The sequence below is a fragment of the Chinchilla lanigera genome, unplaced genomic scaffold, assembly GCF_000276665.1.
Source record: "Chinchilla lanigera isolate Chin_1 unplaced genomic scaffold, ChiLan1.0 scaffold00037, whole genome shotgun sequence".
In the NCBI taxonomy this organism is placed as follows: domain Eukaryota; kingdom Metazoa; phylum Chordata; class Mammalia; order Rodentia; family Chinchillidae; genus Chinchilla; species Chinchilla lanigera.
In genome coordinates this window covers 13,555,371-13,571,328 of record NW_004955438.1, presented here as the reverse complement: position 1 = coordinate 13,571,328, position 15,958 = coordinate 13,555,371, and the positions used below count along the sequence as shown (strand labels likewise).

Genomic DNA, 15,958 nt, shown 5'->3' with positions numbered 1-15,958 from the left:
GTCTTAGCTGTTTTTATTTTTGTTGTTATTTCCAATTTTTGCTAAAGCATTTTAAAGTTGGTAAATGGTCGTGATTCAGAAGGATGAGATTGAGGAGTCTGGTACATTGGTACATATACATAATATATTTTGATTATTTTCATTCCCCCTCTTTCCTTCTTTCTCCTCCTGATGCCTTTCTCCATCTCTAAAAGTCTACCTTCTAGTTTTCTGTCATTTCTCCTTAATTTATTTGTTTTTAAAAACTTTTAAATTGCTTAAATAAGAAAAAAATATATGTGGTTCAACTTTCTGAGGCTGGCTTATTTCACCTAACCTGATGGTCTCTGGTTTGAGCCATTCTCCTGCAAAAGATGTGATTTTGTTCTTCTTTATGGCTGAATAATACTCCTTTGGGTATATGTACCTTGTCCTCCTTGGGTGTATGTACCATCCATTGATGGGCACCTACAGTTTCTACAGCTTAGCTGTTGTGAATTGCACTGCTGGCAAATGTGGACATGCGGGTATCACTATAGTATGCTGTCTTTACTTCTTTGGGGAGTATACCAAAGGGCAGTACAGCTTCAAAACAAAATAAAAAAATACTCTTCACAGAACTAGAAAAAATAATCCTAAAATTCATATGGAATTCAAAAGACCTATAGTAGCCCAAGCAGCTGGAGGCATCACATTACCCAACTTCAAATTCTACTACAAAGCCATAGGAACAAAAACAACATGGTACTGGCACAAAAACAACATGGTACTGGCACAAAAATAGATGCAGACCAATGGAAGAGAATAGGAGACACAGAAACAGCCACATGTACCTACAGTCATCCGATTTTTTACAAAGGGCCACTGAGGTGTCAAGAGCAGTTATTCCCTAGACGCAGGAAGTGGCTGCTGCCTGCTCTTTTAGGCCTGGACTCAAGCTGGTCCGGTGTTGTTTCACTGATTAAATCATCACAGATGCTACCAGCACTTAAGAAGAGGGGACTTAGACTCTCACTCCATAATAAATAGCCATCTTGAAGCCACTGCAACTTAAAAATCTTCCCATCTGCGTTTTCATTTTTTACCCTGAGTGCCACAAATGAATTTACCTTTTGCAAAGACGCGAGGTTTTGCCCGGGAGAGGGCTAGCAGAGGCACAGCTGTCTATGTCCGGGGCCTTATCACAGCATCAGCGTCTTTGGTCCGATTCGGGGCTGAAGGAGCAGGCATCCCACATAGTGGTTTCCCTAGTGTCTGTTTCCCTGGGAATCTTCAACCCCCATCTCTGCCAGCCCCATGCCTTTAAAATGAGAGGGAGAAGCCAGAGATAGTAATTTAGATTCAGGAAAATAGATTTTAGCAAGTGACCAGGGGTCAAGTATAATGAGCATCTTTGCGGCTTTCAATTCCCTGGAGAAGTCTGTTTGTTTTCAAGAGGGCTTCTGCCTGGGAGTTGGCGGTGACTGTTGTCATACATTATTAGGTTATTAATTGATGGGGTGGAGCACTCTGGATGGGGAGGCAGGCGGCGGTGGGGGCTGTAGGCCCAGGGTTGCCATAGCAACCCCAAGGCCTGTGGTCTCCGCTGCAGCCTGAAGCAGGAAGGATCCCCAGCCAGTCTGATTTTTCTCAGCCCACAGCCTGTCGTGGCGGCAAGCGTCTCATTAGGTGGGCAGCATCCGTGGTCTTGCAGTTTCACACAGGGCCAGCCACACACACCCTTTGGGTCAAAACCCACCCTCTCCCTGTTGCTTCATTCGTATCCTGTCTGTCTCCCCCAGTTCCTTAGCTTCTAATGTGGCCGTGGGTTTCAGCCACACTTGCCTTCCAGGCAGGCTGCAGGAAGAAATGGGCTGTAGAGCCACTTATTCCCTCCGGCGCCGGACATAGTGGGTGTGCATTGTCCTTGGCAAAGGACGAGACAACGCAGCTCCTCCCTCATACAGCTCCCTCTCTAGCGGGGGAGGTGGGCCCTCGCAGATCATCCATACCTGTACCTCCCACAAGTTACGTGGTGATTATTAAAACGCAGCCAACGCAGACTCTACTGGAGTCCAGTGCTGCCGCTTGCCAGCCGCGTGGCCTTCAGCAAAGCCGGATGATAACGTGTGCCTGGCTGGGCTGCAGGGAGCATTGCAAGGCACCATGGAAAGCGCCGTGCCTCACACGTGGTGCCAACTCAAGGCACGAAGGGGCCTACCCCATGTCCCCAGCTGTCATTTGAAGCTTCCCAAGCATCCTCTTTCTGTGGGAGGAGCTCTGGCCCTGCTCTCCTGGGCACAAAGTGATGAAACACAGGCTGTCATCTTTCAAGAGTCACAAGCCAGCCAGGGAAGGATGACAAGGACCCAGAGAGGGATGGAGTCCGTGCTGCAGAGTGGAGGGAGACAGGTTTACCCCCTGGTGTCAGCCAGCACTGCCTGGAGAGGGTGATGTTGGGGCTGCCTTAAAGGTGTGTCACTCTCAAAACCCCCCAGGGGAACTGTTTCAAAAAAAAAAAAAGAAGCCCCTTGACTTCAGCACTGAGAGATTCTGAGGCAGTGAGTTCCAGGCAGGGCCTGGAGACCTGCCTGTAACAGGCATCCAAGAGCCGCTGAGGGTGGTGTCCTGAGGTCCTCCTGGGAAACACTGCTTTGAAGAATTTGAGGGTAGGGGCAGGATTTGGCCTTAAAGACTGGGAAGCAGAAAATGGAAACGATGGACGAGAGACATTTGGGGAAGAGGAGCCGAGGCCAGGAAGAGGGTAGACTAGAAATTGGGCCACAGTTCAGGGTGTCAGGAGGTGAGGACCTCCTCCTTCCTTCTCTGTTCAGCCTGCTGCTGCCCACCCTCTGGGCTCGGGGCACAGCTCCAACACCAACCCCGCCCAGAGGCCCCATCACAGCTGCCCTTGGCACCCCCTGCTGATTGGTCCAAGAGGCTTTGCTTTCCCTGCTCTGGACTTTGTCCTGGTTCGGGTGGGGGTAGGGAGCAATATCCAGATACCAATCCTCCTTCCTTCTTTCCTGTCCTCTTTCTTTCCTTCTTGTCCACCCCCGTTCAGTGACCGAGCATATAGTGTGCAAATGTCAGCATCATTCTAATCACCGGGCAGAAGGAGAGAAAGGCGGGCTTCAGCCTGTTAGAAATGCCCACCTCAGACCTACTGAACCAGAAATTGTGCTTCAAGAAGATTCCTGGAGATTCTGCCTGCACTGACGTTTGAGCAGTGCTGCCGAAGAGGCTTTTAAGTTGGTATAGCATGGTGGGTGTGGGAGGCGGTGTGACGCTCCAACCCCCGACGTCCAGTTCCTAATCCCAGAACCAGTGACTGTTGTTGTACACGGCAAAGGGGAACTGAGGTCAGAGATGGAATTAAGGTTCTTAATCCACTGATCGTAGGATGTGCATTACCTGGGCGGGCCCAGTGGTATCACCAGCATCCTTGGACATGGAAGAGGGAGGCAGGAGGGCCCCAGAAGCAGCCGTGCTGGTGGGAGAGCAGGTGTCATGCTCTGTGACAGGCTCAGTCCACACCACTTTGGAGATGGAAAGGTCTCCCCACCAAGGAGAGCTGCAAACCTCCAGAAGCTGAAAACACAGGGGCACGGACTGTCACCCAGAAGGAAAGCAGCCCTGCCAACCGTTTGCTTTTAGCCCAGTAAGACCTATGTCAGACTTTGGAGCTCCAGAACTGTAAGAGGAGAAAACTATGTTGTTTGAGCCACTAAGTTTGCAGCAGTTTTTTACAGCAGCAATAGGACAGAAATGCAGTGGTCAAGAGCCTTTGTCTTTGTGAGCCAAACAGCCCTGGGTTCAAATCACAGCTCTGCTGTCTGCCAGCTGTGTGCCCCTGGGTGAGCTGCTTGTGATCTCTGAGCCTCATTTGCCTCATTCTTGAAACATAGATGACCCTGTGGCATAGTGTGGATGTGAAGATTAAAATGGAGAGTATTCAAAAGGTGCTCATCACCATGCCTAGCTCACAGCACAGGAAGGGGCAGTGGCTGCTGTGCATGCTGAGTAGCTCCAAGTTCTCCTCTAATCCCAAGAAGGCCTTGGTGCCAGGGCACTTTGGGACATTCTCTGTTCTTACCTTCTTGGACCTGGACGCAGCAAAGCCACCTTGAGGTCAGACCGGGCCCCTGTCCAGCCTGTAGCAGTGCAACCCCAAGGGATGTGCAGGTGGCCGAGCATGTGCTGGAGTGCAAGGCTGCCTCTGGGGATGCAAGTCAGTGGAGGTCCTGTTGTGGCTGCTGATGGCCAACTTGAAGCTTCCCTTATATTTGTCCGAACCCCCAGGAACCTCTTAGGCCTTCACCCTGGCTGTCTCCCATCAGTACATCGGTCTGAGCACCTACAGACCCTGGCAGGGAATAGGGCAGTGTCCCTAACAAGCTGGTGCCATCCTCCACTCTCTCTAGGGAGTCAGATGATGGAGCAGTGCCGCCATCATCATCCTCGCCACCACAGTGGTCATGGTGTCCTGGCTATTCTCTCTCAGGACCTACTATGTGCAGACCCTTGCTGGGCCTCACTTCCTTTGACGTCACAGAAATCCTTTGGTCAGTAGGGTGTGTGACCCTCAAGGTCTTGGAGCCAGGAAGTGGGTTTGCTGCCGTGGGCTGGAGGCCATGCATGGTGCCATCAGTGGGCAGGCCCCAGGGTCCTCTCTATGCTGAGTCCCAGGCTGCCTAAGCCTCTGGAGGTTCCAGAGGTTCCCTGCAGGTTTTGTGGCCTCAGACTCTGTGGCCCTCAAAGCAGCTCTCAGAGCAGCTGAGAAAAGCTCACAGCCCTTCAGAGCCAGGTCCTAGGAGCAGACATTTATGCTGGGGCAGGAGAGGGTTCAGCCTTCTGGGGCCGCCACCCGAGAAGGAGTCCCTGGTGCTCCCTGACTGCCATCACTGGGGGAGGGGTGGGAAAATGAGGCCAGTGGCAGGCCTGGCCGGGTTCAGGTGCTCTGTCTTCCAGGATGGGAGGGGCCACAGAGGTGGGGGCAGGGCGCTGGGCTCAGGCTCCTTCTGCAAAAACTTCTGGTGGTTGGCACTGCTCACCTTCTGCACTGTGGGCTAGATGGTGGAGGCCTGGAGGGCGCGGGGCGGGACTTCTCCAGAAGCTGTGGTTTTATGACAGGCTCACTACCTTACTTAATTGTAGGTTTCCTTAGAGAAGTTGTCGGGGTGGAGGTTAAGGGGCCTTTAGGACCCTGAGTTGCTTCATGGTGTCGCTTCTAGCCTTCTCTTCTTGCTTTTAGAAAAAACGATCCTTGCACCAAAGAACAAAGCATGGGCTTTGTGGGCTCTGTGAGTGGGCTCCACAGACTCCGTAAGGCTGAAGTAAAGGGCACCTTCCCTCTGTACCCCCAAGGCTCTGGCCTGGAGAGAGGAGGGGCTCCTACCCATGGTGGGAATAGGTGCATGTGCCAGCTGGGGGCCTGGGTTACCTGTGGTCCCTGGCAAGGGACACCTGCTGGGGGCAGGAGCGGACACCTGGTATCAGCAGGTGTAGACGGTGATATCGACAACCCACATCTGCATGCCCTGTTGGGCTGGGCTGCCCTGTGGAGAGGCTCATAGGTGCTATTTTTGTTGAATGTGACTTGGGAGTAGGCAGACAGTCACATTTGTCCTGCACTCCTAACCCCCAAGTCCTCCCATGTGAGAACAGAGAAGACCAGTCACACCTCTACAACTCAGGAACTGGGTCTGTATCTAAGTGCAGATGACTGCACCAGGACAAGTGGCAGTCTGGCTTGTGATTTAAGGCCTAGCAGAAGCAGCTGATGTAGTGACAGCTGAAAAAAGGCCTGCTGCGTAGTAGCATTTGCTACTCATATAGGACAGGACTATAGCAATTGTCCCCCTGGCTATAGTCCCCCTGACAGGACTACAGCAAATTGCTGCTTGGAGAATGTGAGTCCTCCAGAGCGTGTGACAGTGTAAGGAGAAATTACATCTCCCCAGGGTCACTTGCACAGTGTACACTGGCTCCCTGGCTCCGAAAGGAACCAGCTTCCAAGGAGCCTGCCTTGGAGGGAGGTAGTTGAGGCAAAAGAGCCAGGCGCCCGAAGCCAACAGCAGGTGTCAATCACAGCTCCCTTATCCTTTGGCATCCAGGCCCTGGCTTGAGCCTCTGTCCGTAGGGGTCTGAGTATCCTCACCTGTCAAATGGGAGCCAAGCTAGAAACCTCCAGCGGTCCTTGTGCAGTGAGGGGAGGAGGAGCACTGAGTGTGTGCCCCTGAGAGCCAGAAGAGCCCACTGGGCCGAGCCCTGTGCTTGCTCCCTGCTTCAGTTTCAAACACGGAAGTTCGTTTCTTCCTGCCCAGAACCTTGACCCCTCTGCCCCCACCTGTTGACTCCGTCTTCTCTACAGCAGCGGTCCCTCACCCTGGCAGCCCTTTAGCTATCCAGGGAGGCTTGGAAAACCCAAGCTGTGCACGATTTAATTAGCCCCGGGGTGGGGCCTGAGCACTTGTAATTTTCATAGGCTCCTGGGTGTTTTCTAAAGCTGGAGCCCAGGGCTGAGACCCACTGACCCAGATGCTGGTTTCCCTGGGGAAGGGTAACAGCTTGAGGACAGGAGTGAAAACAGCTTCCTCTGCCCCAGCTTCCTCTCCTTGTCCTTTCCACATCCACACTATAGCAGTGACCCCTGTTCTGCAGTCATCGGGGTGTGGACTTGAGGGGCACCATGAGGACCTCGTGGCAGGGGCTCGCTGTCCTGTCCCTCCTGGTTCGGGGATAGAATTAGCACAGCAGGTTCCTCCTGAGGGCACCTGCCCCCCAGCTGAGGGCTTAGCGTGGCTGGTGGGGCCGCTCACCCACCTGGGCGTGCGCGGAGAGCCTGAAGGATGGAGAATGCGAGGAGGGAGCAGTTCCGCCGCCCTCATCCTCCTGTTGGCGTGTGGTTCCTCGGCAACCACCCAGCCTGACACCAGATTGGAGTTCACATGATTCTGCCTCAGCTCAGGAATGGGCGGCCTCTGGCTGGGGATTTTCTAGTCGGTGCTGGGAGGTTTGTTCTGGCACTGGGAGGTTCAGTCTGCGGGAAATCGCGGGAGGGAGAGCTTGTCGTCCTGGCGGCAGGGCCACCCAGGCTCCGCGGAGCTGCTGCAGGGTCCTGGCAGCTGGAGAGTGTGGGGCAGAGCTGAGCTGGGCGGGCAGGGGCGGAGCGGTCTCATCCCATTTCCCCCGCCAGAGGACTCCATCCTGATCATCCTGATTCCTGGAGCTGCCGAGCCTGGGACTTCACTGCCCTCTTCCTGTCTGCTCCTCCACCCCGCTGTGGAGGCCACGCTGCTTCCCTGAGACTTGGGTACTCTGGAGAAAGCCAGGCAATACAGGCAGGGGGCTGTCCTGCTGTTTTTAAACCATTTGGGGGTCAGAAAATTCATTTAGTAGCTCATGAGCTGCATCTAAGAAATGAAATAGAACAGAAAATAATCAAGGTAAGTGTTGCTTGGGGGAAGTTTGTTGCCCTGTGCGTGCACATGGGTGTGGATGTGCCTGGGTAGGCTGGGTCCCAGGGAAAAGTGTGTTTCTTGCTATGGTTTGTGGTTAAAAAAAAAAAATAAAGCTTCAAGGCAGCAGGTTGGTGCCTGAGTTCCTGATCCGACCTGATTTTCTGTGTGGGCTAGAGCAACTCGTTTAGCCTCTCTGGGCTTTAGGTTCTGAGAAATGGGTTAGCAGACGAGACTCTGGGACTGTGTGGGTGCCGATGACACTGACCTTTGAAACTGTTCCAAGGGCTTTAGAAATGAGACTCTACTGTCCCTTTGTTGTGGGAATGAGGCTGTCTGAGGGAAAGATGGGGAACTGAAGAAAAATGCAGTCTGATTTCTACACCTTCCTCAGAGGGAAACCGCCTCTTTTGGGAAAGGAAATGGCTTGTGTGAAGTGGGGAGGGTTGGCCAGCTCCAGGGACTGGAGACCAGGCCGGCAGGAAACTCCGCAGCTCCGTGGGCTGGGCCCCCACCAGCAGCGCCTGGCACCATGAGTAACAGTCTGTGCGTGCCTGAGCGCCCCACACGGAAGAAGGTGACGAATGAGATTACTGTTTATGTGCCCCTGAGAGCCAGCATGAAGGCTTCCCCACCCGCTGACTTGGAACCTGTAAGAGACCACCCGCTCCTGTCAAAGAGATGTTACCTTCCAGCTGGGGGCTTCGTTTCCCTTGGTCATTAGAGTCCATGAAACCCCCCTATGCTGATTAGCCTTTGTCTAAAGATGTGCTTTCTAGGCATTGAATCACTTCGTGTGTAGTATCTTTCCAATTTCTTAGCTGGATGATGAGACTGACCTTGCAGTTCCTTCCTGCAGTGCCCTCCGCCTTGGGAGACCAGGGACTGGGCACACAGTAGGCTTTTTTCCTCAGTGGATGTTGAAGGAATAGTTAGCCTAGTAGAGCAGCCTCTGGGTGCAGGGGATCAGCCCAGGGCACAGCCTGCTGACCCCTGAAGTGGCCTTTCTGAGACTTGGAGCTTGGTTGAGCCTGGCAGTTGAAGGCAGTTGCTCAGAGGTGACCCTGATAACAGTGAAAGAGTGAGGTATAGAGGAACGTGTGTGCCAGGTGGAGTTCAAAACCTGGCCTGCCTCATCCCAGCTGTCGGAATCTCGTACATGTTGCTTCTTCTCTCAGAGCCTCAGGTTTTTCATCTGTAAAGTGGAGGCTGCTGAGTGTGGTGTTTTTTTTTTTTTCAGGGGGTGGGTGCCGAGAATTGAACTCAGGACCTTGCACTTGCCAGGCAGACATTTGTGCCACTGAGCTATGTCCCCAACCCCTGAGTATGGTGTTGCAAGAGAGAGAATGAATATACAGAAATGTGTCCAGTGAGTGGAGGGCTCGTGAGAGCCGTGACTTGGTTTTTCCACCCTGTGTTTCCCATTTGCAGAACCCTGCTGCACCTAATGGGGGTCTTTGCTCTTCGAAGATCGAAGCTTTCTGGAAGCCAGGTAGAGAAAGGACACTCCCGGAAAGGTATAGTTTCCAGCTGGGCGACCTGGCCTCAGGAAATGGCAGAAGCAAGAGTTGACTGTGATCAGACCTGTGTGAAAAGGCAGGAGCCTCTGTCCAGCTCAGGCAACCAAAGAAGAGAGGCCATGCTATCCTCTTTTTCCCTTTCCTGTTCCAATTCATGACATCACTGCTTCAGAACCCAGCTTCAAATCTGCCAGACCCATCTACCTATCCACCACCCACCACCCATCTGTCTACCCACTCGTTCATTCATCTGTCTGCCTGTTCACTCCTCTGTCGATCCATGTACCTCTTATCATCAGCCCTTCCATCAATCTTTCCCCCATTCATCCACATACTCACCCATCTATCCACTCATTCATCCATTCATCTATCTTTCTATTCATTCTTCATCCCACAAATCAACCCACCCACCACTTATCCACCCATCTGTCTACCCACTTATCCAATCATTTGCCTACACTCCTGTCCATTCATCCACCTACTCACTCACTCATCTATCCATCTACATTTCATGTAGCCACCCATTCACCTCTCCGCTCACCCACCTGCCCACCCGTCCATCCATATAAGAAATAATTTCTGAAAGCCTTAAGGACTAAAAACTAAGGAACCTCTCAGAGTTGCCCCTGTGACCTATTTCCCTTCTACTTAGTTGTCCTTTCTACAGCTTCTTGCTGTTTCTTCTCTGGCTATGCCCACCTTATACCTAGAGCCTGTCATTCCAAGCTACTTTCAGTTCCCCCAACGTGCTCCTCCTCTTCCTCTTATATTTGCTGGGTTGCACACATTTTTTCCACAGGAAGATGCTGCCCTCTGCTTAGGCAGCCCTTCCTCCTTCTAAGCTTAGCCCAACTGTCACTGCTCAGGACAGGCTTTCCTGGCTAGCTTAGGTCATCTCCAATAACTCCATAAAATCTTGTGCCTTTGTATGACCTTGTTTCTTTTGTCTTCCCCACTCCTCTAGAAGTCTAAAGTAACTTGGCTCTGGGGGTTAGTATTGAGAGTAGTGCCTTCTGTGTAATAGAAATTCACTGAGTATTGTATAAATGGAGACCTACATGAATGGATGGACAGATGGGTGGGAAGATGGATGGTTGGATGGGTAAATGAGTGAGCTGATAAATGGATAGGTGGATGATTGGAGAGCCATGGGAGCAGGATATGAGCGATATGGTTAGATTTGTTTTTACTTTTTTTTTTTTCGGTACCAGGAATTGAACTCATGACCTTGCGCATGCCAGGCAGGCACTGTGCCGCTGAGCTAAATCCCCAGCCCCTAGATTTGTTTTTAAAGGATAGCTTTGAGGTGGTAAGACGGAGACAGGAAGCCCAACAGGATGCTGTTGTGCCTCTCAGGTTAGGCGGGGAGGAGCATCTTGACTAAACCAAATTGGGGTGGTCGTGAGAGAGCCAAAGAGGAGACGGATGTGGTGAATACTTAAGTGTTGAAAATGGTACAATTTAATGCTATGGATGGGGATGAGGGAAGAAACTGAAGGCGAGGCACCCAACACGAGTGATTGGGCAGGTGGAGTAACCCTTCCAAGGACGAGTAGGAGGAGAAGATGATGGACCCAGCATAGGCCTCACTAGACATGTCCTGTGAGGCAGCAGGAGCAGCTTGTGCAATATCAGGCTAAGGAGAGGTCCGGGAATCATCAGAGCGTAATGGGATTGGGACCCTGGAGGAGATGGCCTGCCACACAGGGTGAGCATAGGGTGAAAAGAACAAACCAACACTGAATTTGTGCGGGAGAGAAGCCCATGGCACCACATGTGGCAGTGGCATCCCTATCTTCTGAACTTGGAGGTTCCCTGAGGTTGCAACCCCTTTCTTATTTATCGCTCGGTCATCCATGCCTAGCCTGGTGCTGTGGACATTGTACCTGCTCCACAAATACTTGTCTCACGAAACCCTGAACTTCAGGACTGTTGGACAAGCTGCTTTACTTCTCTGAATGTCCGTTTCCTCGTCTAAAATGTGGACATCTAAAATGTGGGGTTGTTGTGAAGATGAGACAGGATGGCAGAAGTAAAATGTTCTGCAAATAGTAAAATATTTTGCAAATAAAAGATTATAGGCACGTGGACAGGTTCAGTCACTACTTCTTGAGGCGCAGAATCTGTCTGGAGATGCCCATGGGGTGATTTCAGTTCTGCTCACGTCTCTGCGGGGTCTCAAGTTTCCCCTTGTGGCTGCCTCTGCTCCCCTTACTTGGGAACTTACGCAGCCCAGAGCAGCTCAGTGCAGACACTGAGCCCAAGACCTCACTCTCCCCATTCCTTTGCCACTCAAAGCGTGGTCCACGGCTGCACCTGCAGTTCAGCAGCATCCACAGCACCCAGGAGCGTCTTCCAAATGTTAATTCTTGAGCCCTCCATCCCCACCCAGAACACCAAGTCTGGAAACTAGAGAGTGGGGCTTTGTGATCTGCCTCCAGGGAATTCTAGTGCACCCAAGTTTAAGATCCGCTGTTATTTCTGCTCCAAAATGACCAGAGGACATGCTTTAATTTAAATGTAGCAAATATTTCTTCTTGGCTTTGCAGACTGCAATATTTCTGACTTGAGTTGTCAGATTTTAGCTTACTGCTGGCCTAGGAAAGAGGAACTACAAACCATTGCCCCACCCCACTCCACACAACCATATACTGACCACTCGTAAATAACAGGCTTGGGGCCTGGTGACTCTCAGGGAATTTCCAAGACATGACAGGACATGTTTTCATGGTGGCTTCATTTGCCCTGTTTTGTTGGAGCCTGTGAGCCTGTGCTAATGAATGGATTGTATCTTCCCGCCAGTGAATTTTACCTGGCCTAGAGAACGCCAGGCAAACATGAACAGTTCTGAGTGGGTGCCCTCTGGGGACCATGCAGGAACCTGTGCTGCTGTTGACATCTTCGTGTGATCCTGGTGAGTGACTGGCCCCACAGTGTGGGTCCAGTTCTGACTTAGCCCTTTGTGTGCAGTTGGAAGGTCCCAGTCCTTAATTGTTCCTTCTTCCCTTCCTCTCATCACCAAAACATGTGATGAAAGCAGATAAACAAACAATGCTCATGTACACTGTTGATGCAAAATGACATATCGATTATGGAAAACAAGATGGCGGTTCCTCAGAAATTCAACACAGAGCTGCTATATTATGCAGCCATTCCAGTTCTGACTACATACCCTAAAGAACTGAAACTGGGAACTTGAACAGGTCTTTGCACATCCACATTCACAACAGTATTATTGAAATACCCAAAAGATGAAAACAACCTAAAATATCTATTGACAAGTAATTACACAGAAGTTGGCATATAGTAGCATTTTATTCAGCCTTAAAAAGCCGGACATTCAGACACATACTACAACAAGGATGAATCTTGAAAACATACTAAACTTTAAAAGGCAGACATAATAGGATAAATACTGTATAGTTATAGCAAAACATTTTCTTCTGTCTAGTTAAAACTTACTTTGTGTTTGGCATCTTCTTTGTTAAATTCTCAACAATGTGAACTTTCCCCTAACTCAAATGAAGAATACTGTCTTTGACTCCCTTTTTCCCTTTGGGGAGAAAACAAAACTATGCCGCTTATCTTCACATCTGTCATTCGATGTGGCCCTGATACTGATCCCCAGGGCAAGTGTCCGTATCTTCATTTTCCAGGTGAGGAAAATGAGGCTCCCAAAAGGTAAGTGACTTGCACAGCCCTAGAGTGGCTGGCCTGGCCTGGTGGTCATGTCTTTCGGTCCCTGATCCAAAATCTTTCCCAGGCTCCACAAAGAAGCAGAGAAGTAGTGCTTGCTAAGGAGCAACCAGGAGTCCGGGCTGGGCCCTGCAGGGAACTTCTGTTCCTTGCCAAAGCACAATAGGACATGGACAAGGCCACAGCTCCTCTAAGATTGTCTGTAGAAGTCCCCAGGAGGACGTGTGGACTCAGAGTTAATGGATCTAACTAATGCCATCCCATGAGCACGTAGGAAAAATGTGAGTGATGCTATTGCTGTGGCCTGGAGTGTGAGGCCCTCGGTGTTGTGTGTGGGTTGGAATAGATATTTGCCTTGCACCTCCCTTGGAGAGCTGGGCTTAAGCTGGGCTCATGCTCCTAAGATCTCCTGGACTTCCCTGCTGCAAACAGAGACCAGGAAAATAAATAAAGAATAGGGAACCTATATAAGAAAAGCCAGAGAAAGAATGGGGAACCATAAGCCACGTTCCAAGGTCTTTGTATGAGAACCATTTAGGTATTCTACTTGCATGGAAGTTGGTTGGTTGGTTGGTTGGTAGAATCTACAAGAGGTGATTATAAAATATGGTGAATGTTTAAATAAAAAAAATTATTAGAGTAAAAGAGACATTGCCAATAATCCCCCTCAAAACACTCCCCCTCACTTCCAACACACTTACCCCATTGTTCTTACCCCTTCCTGAAGCAGTTCTGAAAGTCCTCCTTTGTGAGTGCCTTTGCAAGGTGTGATCAAAAGTACAGTGAATGCGGTTGCCCACTGCCATCCAATAGAAAACCCTGGCTCCTAATAACATTATGTTGCGTCCTCATTCATCGTATTCACTGGATCTGGCACCATGCAACTTCTGGCTCTTCCCCAAGGTCAAAATGACCATGAAAGGTAAACATTTTGAATCAGTTCAGCACACTGAGGCAGCTACAATAATGCAACTCAAGGCACTCTTGAAGGAGGACTTCCAGAATTGCTTCAGAAAATAGCAAGAACTACGGAATAATGTGTTCCAAGCAAGGGAGAGTGTTTTAGGGGTGACTAATGGCAATATGCCTTTTGCTATAATAGCTTTTTTAAAAAAATGTAACATTTGCCATAGTTTTCAATCATGTCTCATAAATGAAAGGAGTACAACATACAGAAGCATGCCTTACATGCAGCAGGTGCTCTATAAATGCTAGCTATGACTATGCTAAGATTTTCCCACCTTTGACTTGCAGGGGCTTGCCCACCACCAGTGATGCCCTGCCCTTGCTATAGCTTGAGTCACCTTCTGTAAACAAGATGGCGGTGGGGAGTCCCTGAGCCCATGAAGGGTGAGGCCCCTTCCAGCCCAAAGATGGGGAACAGCACTGCAGACAATGCCTCACTGAGCTGTAACATTGACCACACCATCCACCAGACTCTGGCCCCAGTGGTCTACATCACAGTGCTGGTAGTCGGCTTCCCAGCCAACTGTCTATCCCTGTACTTCGGCTACCTGCAGATCAAGGCCCGGAACGAGCTGGGCGTGTACCTGTGCAACCTGACTATGGCGGACCTCTTCTATATCTGCTCACTCCCCTTCTGGCTGCAGTATGTGCTGCAGCATGACCACTGGTCCCATGGCGACCTGTCCTGCCAGGTGTGCGGCATCCTGCTGTACGAGAACATCTACATCAGCGTGGGCTTCCTCTGCTGCATCTCCATCGACCGCTACCTGGCTGTGGCGCATCCCTTCCGCTTCCACCAGTTTCGTACCCTGAAGGCAGCTGTGGGTGTTAGTGTGGTCATCTGGGCCAAGGAGCTACTGAGCAGCATCTTCTTCCTCATGCACCAGGAGGTCATCGAGGACAAAGACCGACACCGCGTGTGCTTCGAGCACTACCCCATCAAGGCCTGGCAACGCAGCATCAACTACTACCGCTTCCTGGTGGGCTTCCTCTTCCCGCTGTGCCTGCTGCTGGCCTCCTACCGGGGCATCCTGCAGGCCGTGCGCCGGAGCCACGGCACCCAGAAGAGCCGCAAGGACCAGATCCAGCGGCTGGTGCTCAGCACTGTGGTCATCTTCCTGGCCTGCTTCCTGCCCTACCACGTGCTCCTGCTGGTGCGCAGTGTCTGGGAGGCCAGCTGTGAGTTTGCCAAGAGCATCTTCAACGCCTATCACTTCTCCCTGCTCCTCACCAGCTTCAACTGCGTCGCCGACCCCGTGCTGTACTGCTTTGTCAGCGAGACCACGCATAGGGACCTGGCACGCATCCGAGGGGCCTGCCTGGCCTTCCTCACCTGTGCCAGGACCAGCCGGGCTCGGGAAGCCTACCCGCTGGGTGCCCCCGAAGCCTCTGGGAAAAGTGGCGCCCAAATGGAGGAGCCTGAGTTGCTAACTAAGCTCCATTCAGCCTTCCAGACCCCTAGCTCACCTGGAGCAGGAGGGCCCCCCATGGTCTAGTCAGGGTCACCCACATGTGGGGATAGGTGAGGCCTGAGCCTTCAGACCACCCGTCTTGTGGTCCTGAGTTTGCATCTGGCTGCCTCCCGCTTTGACCTGGCAGGTGCCTCTTCTGCTGGAGGTATGGATGGACTGGGCGCCGACAGGTCTCTCTGGCCCCTGGAGGCCTGCTCCAGCTTGCTGAGGCTGGTGGCACTGTCCAGGATAGAATGAGCGCTGTCAGTTCCTGGGCATCCAGCTGGGGCTGCTAGTGGGAGGGAGGCAGTGACCTGTCACTTCCAGGAAGTTTGTGAAGAGCAGCTGGGAGTGGGAGTGTGGAGTTCGAGGACACAGAGGCTGGGGAGTTGGGAGGTGACAGGGGGACCTGGGTGTTTATCTGCCACTGCCTTCCAGCATCACCGTTGTCACAGATGATACCTGTGCAAATGTACGGCTGTTACCTGATGCTGTGACACACGAAGCTGCATTGTTGCTGTTAGCACTCGAAAGCCACTTCACAAGGGTGGGCAGGGAAGATTGGATGGGGAGAAGGGAGGTGGAGGCATTTCCGGCCCTGGGGTGAAACAGAAACCCCATTTCCAGCCACACCATGCTGTACAGAGTGAGGTGAGGAGATCCCTCAGTTCTGCAGGCTAATGGCAGACAAAGTCCAGGGCTCCTGGGGAGATGCCTGGGCTCCTTCCAATAGTCAGTTTGTCCTTAACCAAGTTCTTGACCCATTTCTGCTACTTAGCTTTCTGTTTATACCTGCCCCAAAGTGCCAGACCAGGGGTCTGGAGTGGGGACACACACACACACACACACACACACACACACACACACACGGAGAAGGAGCGAGAGAGAGAGAGAGAGAGAGAGAGAG

At 51.6% G+C, this 15,958-nt stretch overlaps 1 protein-coding gene across 8 annotated transcripts in view; it reads left to right on the top strand.

The window, feature by feature from the left end:
- Positions 1 to 15,958, top strand: part of Gpr68 (G protein-coupled receptor 68) — a 21,324-nt gene that overhangs the window by 3,765 nt on the left and 1,601 nt on the right. The window contains exons 1-4 of one of the 8 annotated variants that reach the window (XM_005390303.2): positions 6,972 to 7,406; positions 8,850 to 8,935; positions 11,741 to 11,852; positions 13,889 to 14,779. In XM_005390303.2, coding sequence (XP_005390360.1) covers positions 13,978 to 14,779 — 802 coding nt within the window. In that variant the 5' untranslated portion in view covers positions 6,972 to 7,406; positions 8,850 to 8,935; positions 11,741 to 11,852; positions 13,889 to 13,977. The other 7 variants (XM_013517223.1, XM_005390296.2, XM_005390298.2 and 4 more) reach the window with 7 other exon arrangements.